This window comes from Microtus ochrogaster, chromosome 16, assembly GCF_000317375.1.
Source record: "Microtus ochrogaster isolate Prairie Vole_2 chromosome 16, MicOch1.0, whole genome shotgun sequence".
In the NCBI taxonomy this organism is placed as follows: domain Eukaryota; kingdom Metazoa; phylum Chordata; class Mammalia; order Rodentia; family Cricetidae; genus Microtus; species Microtus ochrogaster.
Window position 1 is genome coordinate 57,687,403 of NC_022018.1, and position 7,745 is coordinate 57,695,147.

The following is a 7,745-nucleotide window of genomic DNA, read 5'->3' on the forward strand; positions in this document are numbered from 1 at the left end:
CAGGCCAGGAGCATCTCCAAGGCCATGTGCAGGCAGCACTTTTAACACTGTCTACCTGCCTCGGTGTTCATGGTGGAAAAGCCCCTCCTCCACTCCATCAGTGCCTTCACCAGTGTCTCCACACCCTAGCCATGATACGCCCCTCCCCCCAACCAGCGCCTTCACCAGTGTCCCCCCTGGCAGCGCCTAAGAACTAACTGTCTTCACTGCAGTTTCAGCCATCTGCCTGCTGACTTCACAGTTCTGGCCACTACAGCATCGAGTTAGTCATCTCCTAAAGGAGAGTCCCCTAGAAATGTACTGAGCCTGAGGCAATGGGGCGTGGAATCATTCGTATCTGGTTTCAAAGTCTCTCACTAACAATGTGGCTTGAGCTTGTGACTCCATAGATTGTGGTAGCGCTTGCCTCCTCCATGTTGTCCGGAAGCAGGCGTCAAGTACACACTTGTTTGCACAGGCAGTGGCTACACCCCAAGGCACTGTGAGCCCGGCAAGGATGCACCTATAGTCGGCTGGGACGGACCACCAGGCTCTAAGTCCATGAACCGCAGGCGCCCTTTGCTTTCTGCCACTAAGGCCCCACATGTGATGACCCGTGTACGCTGGGACACAATGGATGGAGCTTGTAGACTACGAGCTTGGTGAGGAGGGCATCACCCTGGTGTAACAGGGAGACTGGCATACCGGTAAGAATCCTGGTCATGGTCTTTACCAGCTGTGGAACTATGGCATCCCACTTAGCCATTCTGGCCCTCAGTTGTCTCATTTACAAATGGAGACAGCGTAATAGTTAGCCACCTCACAGGTGGCTGGAAGAGCTAAAGAAGCCATGAGGAAACATGGCTGATATTAGCACTGGATGGTTCTCGACTAGTTTGAGGGGGTAAAGTAGAGAAGAATAGGTCTGAGTCACAGTGGGAGAGGAGCTGAGAAGTGTGGATCCCTGGTGGTGGGAGTTCAATGGAGAGGGGATTTTCTCAGTTTTAGAAGAAGACAAGTTTTTGACCACGCGACTCATTTAAATGCTGACACAAAAGGCCATGTGGTGAGCAGGAGGGTGAGGAGACAGGTGGGGAGGCAGTGGACAACAGCTCCTGCGGGCCAGGACTTCCCCAGCGGGAGGAAGTGAAGAGATGGCAGCGGCAGGGGCAGCAGAGCCCGTGGATTCCTACACGAGGTGCTAAATCTAGTGAACGAGTCCATAAGTGTCCTTATAGAAGGCGTACAAAGATTCACTCGCCACCACCGAATGTGGTCATGAGCACCCCGCATTATCCAATAGTTCACGGCTCACTGAGAGGGGCAGGCATAGCAGCTCTGACCTGACCAGGAAGTTGTTCATGGCCCAGGGGGAGGGGTTGGGCCACCTCAGTGTTCTGCTCACCTCAGAGATCATCCTGGTGACACCATGAGCTACGAGCTTGCCTAGTTCTGCACCAAGTCAGTGGGCATCGCTCAGCTCAGCCAACCTTTTTATGCCATAGCTATGAGGACCAAAGCTTGTTAGGACGTGGCAGACATCTCTGGGCGAGAAATAAAAAGACCCATGGATTTTCTTCCAACACCACTTGCCTCTTCTTACACTCAGGGAAACTGAGGCCCATAACGATGAGAGGACTGGAGGGCAATAGCTCACTTACATAGGTAACCAAACATGTAAACAAGCTCCTTAAAAAGACGCCACCGGTCCATCTCTAAGGTGAGTGCCGCATCTCTCAGGGGGTGGGGGTGGTGGTGGGGGGATGTGCAGCTGATGCTTTAGGACCAGCCCCTGCTTCCTCCAGCCCCTGCCTCTTTCCCTGGCCCAGTTTGTGCTCTGTTTGATCCTCTCTGATCCGATAGTCTGGAACAATCTTTCTGGGACAGCAGGTTATGGACTGAACACTGTCTTCTCAAAACCGACCCATTGCAGCCCTAACCCCACCACTGTGGGATGGGACCGTATTTGCAGACAGAACTGTTTTAAAAGGTGCTTGAGGTTAAATGAGGATCCCAGGGCAGGTTCCCCAATCAAGCAGGATCAGTAGAAAAGTCACGTAAGGACACAGCTGGAAGGTTGCTGTGTGTATGCCAAGAAGGGCAGCCTCACAGGGAACCATCTGCCCAGACTTTTAGATCTTTTAGCCCCTAGGAAATACGAGGCAATAAATGCCTGATGCTTAAGCCACACAGTCTTGATTTTACTTTTTTTTTTAAATTTAAATGAAAACCATATTAAATAACTTCTTTGTTTTTCTATATGAGAACCATGGAAATAATCATTTCTTATCATTTAAGCACAGGGTTAACCAGCAAATGAGAAAGGCCCTGCTTGAGCCTCCTTTCAAATCCTTGCCACACAGGAAGACTGTGGCCCCATCCCTGGCAATCCTTTTCTACTGTTTCCCCTGGATGTATGCATTTGTATCATCGTATAAATAAGAGAGTTGCCTGTTTATATCAGGAGAAATTTAACTTGCATTTTTTCATTTACTAATATCTGAGTGATTTTCTTCTAACTTAGAAATGTAAAAATTGAAAGAGACCCTGTCCATCACCTCTCCCCCAATTCTACCTGGTAATAGTCAGGTATCCCAGAGGAGTGTTACCTTCCCCCCCTCTTAAAAAACATGCGTGCACACACTTGTAGTGTGTGTGTGTGTGTGTGTGTGTGTGTGTGTGTGTGTGTGCATGTGTGTGCGGTGTAGGGTGGGACTATGTGCACATGTAAGTGCAAGTACCAACAGATGCTGGAAGATGGCATAAGATCCCTGGGTGCTGGGAACTGAATTCCGGGACCCTGCAGGAGCGGTACCCGCTCTTAATCACTGAGCCGTCTCTCCAGCCACACATATCTTTCCTATGGCTTCCTTGAGAAGTTTTTTCTTTCCCAAACACACATGCAGTGACAAAGGGGGTGAACTCACACTCCCCTGTGTCCCCTCTTCCACAGGAGAAGAATGCACTATTTATATCATTCTGCAAGTTGCCTCTGCCTTCCTCTTAACAGCAAGGCTTGGGGGCTTCACTGCCTTAGTGTAGCTAAAACCGCCCATCTTTTTTGTTTGTCTGCTTCTAAGACTTAGTCTTGCCATGTTTCTGTTTGGCTGCTGTGTGCTGGGATGACATGCAGGAGCACTGATCTTTAAGAAATGTGCTGCACATATCTATTATTTTGTGTGCATAGGTGTCTGGTGCGCACATGCCATGGCGCATGTGTGGAGTCAGAGAACAACACGCGGAAGTCAGTTCTCCCTTTCTGCCATGCAATGCTGGGATTGAACTCAGGTCGTCAGGCTTGGCAACAGCTCCTTTACCTGCTGAGCCACCTTGCTGCCCATCCCCACCATGGTTTCCTTTCTTTTCCACTAAGTTAAACGATATCCCTGTGTTCAGATTCATCACAATCAATTTAACTTGATTCCTATTATTGCTCATTTGTATTGCTTTTACTTTCCTGATGTTCTAAATAAGACTAAACCACGGCTTATGTATGTTAGATCCTAATAAAGGATCTGTTCGTACCTTTTGTTTCTTTGCAGAGCTGGGGACTGGACTATGCCTTTGCCAGGCACATGCTACCATTGAGCTGTATCCCAACTTCATTATTTAAAATGATCTCCTTTCTGCCTCCTCTGCACCTCACTGGGGATCACATCCAAGGTCTTGCACGTGCCGGGTGAATGCTCTACCACAGCCTTTATCTTTCTGGCAAAGTAGAGTTCATCTTTAAAGTCCCCAAGCTTCCCGTCAGTTTCTCCCCCTTTGTTGTGCATCTTCCGTGCCCAGCTGTGTTGACCCCAGAGCATGGTGATTTGATGATTGCCTTACCTGTCCTTTTAAGACTAAAGAATTATTTATTACTCTGTGTGTGTGTGTGTATGTGGTGTGTGTGTGTGGTGTGGGAATGCATGGGCTGCAGTGCACACGTGGAGGTCAAGACAACGTTGTGCAGTTGGTTTTTCTTCCCGCTTTTATGTAGGTTCTGGGGGTCGAACTCAGGTCATCAGGACTCTATAGCGAGTACCTTTACCTGTCGAGCCATCTCACCAGCTTTTACCTGTTTTGTTTTGTTTGCTTTTGCATGTGTATATGTGTAGGGGATGTGCATGCATGGATATATGAGTGTGCACACTTACGTGTTTGCATCTAGAGGCCATAATTTATGTTGGGGATCCATCTCCACCACTCTCCACCATACTTGGGGGATAAGGTCATGAGGCTGGAGTTCACTGACTGGCTAGGCTGGCTGGCCTGAGAGCTCCCAAGATTCTGTTGTTTCTGCTTTCCAGAGTTGGGATTACCTGCCTATGCCACCATGCCTAGCTTTTTACACAGGTTCTGGGGATCCAGACTCAGGGCCTCAGACTTGCTCGGCAAGCACTTTACCCACAGAGCCATCTCCCCAGCCCCAATTCTGTTTTTCCTTATTGGCCTATGTGCTCCTTGGTGGTGGGGGACTTAACAGTAGCATCACTGTCTTACCAGTGCTCAACACAGACTCGACACACAGTAGGCTCTTCATAAGAAGCACAGTCAGGGAGAAGGGAAACAGGTGCACAGCCACTCTTATGTGCCGTGGGCATCCTCTCTGAGTGGTGCATACTCCTGGCTCCTTCTGCTCTCACTGGGCCCTCCCACGTGGTGGTGGCAGCAGGGCCACCAGGCCATACAGGGAACTTCCGGCATGGTCCAGAAAAAAGGCCTGTTACTGTCTTAGCTGCACATGTGGGACAATAGACATGTCTGCTGTCTTTGCCCAAGTGCTGCGATTGTCCGAGGGAGGGAGAGCGCTGAGCTGGCTTACCTCGATTTCCTGATAGGAGTTATTGATCATGGCTATCAGCATGTTAAGTAGCACGACTACCATGGTGACATTATAAACGCCGTAGAGCACGTAGCCAATGTTCTCGATGAATTTGTGGTCGTATTTCAGCACCACCGAGATCACCTCAGACAAGCCAAATATGGACCAAAACAAGGTCTTAAAGCTTTCTTCAACTCTACGAGGAAACAGACAGTTCTTTCATGAGTCCTGGACTGGTTTACAGTTTTAAAATAAAAGCTGCCCTTCCAATATCCTGGCTTTAATGGTCCCTTGGAGTTGCACTGTGGTGGGCTGCTGATGTCCACATTCTGAAATACTGAAATACTCAGGTTTCTAAGAAGACACAGAAAGATTCTTACACTGCAATTTCTTCCTTCTAAAATTCAGTTCCACTGGGGCTCCTGGCTGAGACACAGTTTTTATCTGGCTGTAATTAATCAGACATCTAAAATTAAACACGGGGCAAACGTTTGCCCTTGCGCCTCAAGAAAGCTCACTGTTCCTTCAGTGGACAGCTCTTCTCCGGCTACACAGCCTGGCCATGAACGTGTCCAATAGGCTGAGCTGGCATTGCTGCCCCACGCTTTGAGCCTCATGATACTTGGTGGCAGGCTCATGTTTATCTCCATTTATTACCTGAGGCCAGTCAATAAATAAAGACCTATAAACCAGGGTGGGCTGGTATGATAGTCTGAACATAGCTGACTCCCTTTCATAGGGAGTGCACTCTTAGGTGTGGCTTTGTTGGAGTATGGCGTGTGCCCCTGTGGGGTGGGCTTTGAGGTTTCCTGTGCTCAGGATACCACCCAGTGTTTCAGCTGACTTCCTGTTGCCTGTAAGATGTAGGACTCAGCTACCTCTCCAGCACCATGTCTGCCTGCATGCTGCCATGCTTCCCACCATGATGATAATGGACTGAACCCCTGAAACTGTGAGCAACTCATCCCAGTTAAATGTTTTCGGTGTAAGGGTTGTCGTGGTCCTGGTGTTTCTTCACTGCAATAAAATCCCTAACTGAGACGGTTAGAAGAGAGGCTGAGGGCAATGTCCACATTGTTCTGATTCTGCAGGTGTCACAGCTGCTGAGAGCCACGCATGCTCTGAGGGTCCAGGGAAGACCTGGCCTTCAGTAGACTATGCTTTGACCCTTTGACGTTTTAAATACAGTGGTTTCAATCCCTAAGCACATTCCACAGTCCTAGCCTTCTGGCTATGACTCCACATATTATTACATAGACTCCAAAAAAAAAAAAACCTAGATTGTGATTGGATGGTTTAGAATATACTTGTATATTAGGGACATAAAGTTCAACTCTTCAGTTTGCATCTGGTTTCACTGCCTTTATAAGATAGGACTCTTCTTTTTTTCCTCTTTTAACATTTTAGATTTTCAACACTCACCCACAAATGACCAGGATTAACTCAGCTCACCCCGCCCTCCACCAGAGTTTCTTAGGCATTGAAATTTATTTGAGAAAATGTACAAAAATGCTAGTTTCCCAAATTAGGCTAAAAAAAAACTACTCTTGCCTTGCATGAATTTGCAGCTCCCTTGTATGTGAGACTATGGGGGTGTCTATGTGTGTGGGGTGGGGTTTAGGGTGCACAGCAAGCAGTGTGGCTAATTCCCTGTGCATCCCAGAGCCGGAGAAGCTGGTAGACGATGTGAGTCTGTCTTGCTGTTGCTTGTCTTTTATTTCCTTCCAAGCTGTGAGTTTGCAATGTTTAATCAGGAATTCAGTAGCAGTTTCTTGTTTCGTTTGGAGACAGGGTCTCACTATGTAGTCTTGGCTGGCCTGGAACTCACTGTGTAGATCAGGTTGGCCTTGAACTGAACCAGATCTGCTTGCCTGTGCTTCTGCCTCCAGAGGGCTGGGGTTAAAGGCATGCAGCACAATGACTGGCTCAGTAGCAGGCTCTGAAGTGAAGACTGGAGACAGAGCCATCTCTGAGAGCTCTGGGTCCCAACGCTCCTGTCATTAGGGAACATGGTTTCCTTACACAAGATGTCAAGTCCATTCTGTGTGAAGACATGGCGTCACTGTGTGTGATGATTCACTGAGTACCGTTATGAAGGAATTACTCCCTTCTCTCTCTATGGAAAGGAACAAGGGCCTAGAGAGTCCCACACAATGGATGAGACCCAGATCCTAAACTGGAAGGCACCAGCAGTGCTCCATCCCTTGCACAGCTGATCCCTCTCATGGGGCCCGATGGAGAGTGCCAACACACTGGGCAATCGGTTCTGACTCAGGACTGTCCACTCGTCCCGAACAACAGAAACCGTGGCTAATGCTTGTGACAATGAGAGGTTTCACCCAGCCTCACTTTCTGTTCTTTACCCTGGATTGGCCAACAGGCCCCCGGCTGACACCAGTGAGCCACATAGAACACACGCAGGACAAGCCATCTACATTCCAGTTAGGGAAGACGGCTCAGATCCAGCATGTACGGTTTATCACTATGAAGTCCACCTCTGAGCCCTCATCTAGTCCCAGGTCCTTCATCTGGGCGTTCTGTCTGGAACCAGAGGAAGCAGAGTGGCCCATCTAGAAGATTGGTGAGTGTGTTCACAGTGTGGTTTGTTGGCGAGCATGTTCACAGTGAGGTCTGTTGGGGAGCGTGTTCACAGTGAGGTCTGTTGGGGAGTGTATTCACAGTGTGGTCTGTTGGTGAGCGTGTTCACAGAGTGGTCTGTTGGTGAATGTGTTCACAGTGAGGTCTGTTGGTGAATGTGTTCACGGTGAGGTCTGTTGGGGATCGTGTTCACAGAGTGGTCTGTTGGGGAGTGTGTTCACGGTGAGGTCTGTTGGTGAGTGTGTTCACGGTGAGGTCTGTTGGGGAGTGTGTTCACGGTGAAGTCTGTTGGGGAGCGTGTTCACAGTGAGGTCTGTTGGTGAGGTCTGTTGGTGAGCGTGTGCAAAGTGAGGTCTGTTGG

General features: G+C 48.8%; 1 protein-coding gene across 3 annotated transcripts in view; it reads right to left on the reverse strand.

Annotated features, from left to right (window-relative positions):
• Trpc7 (transient receptor potential cation channel subfamily C member 7) overlaps window positions 1-7,745 on the reverse strand; it is a 117,761-nt gene that overhangs the window by 9,364 nt on the left and 100,652 nt on the right. For all 3 annotated transcript variants that reach the window (XM_026783124.1, XM_026783123.1, XM_005355274.3), the window contains one exon: window positions 4,787-4,982. In XM_026783124.1, the coding sequence (XP_026638925.1) occupies window positions 4,787-4,982 (196 nt within the window). The remainder of the gene's footprint in view (window positions 1-4,786; window positions 4,983-7,745) is intronic.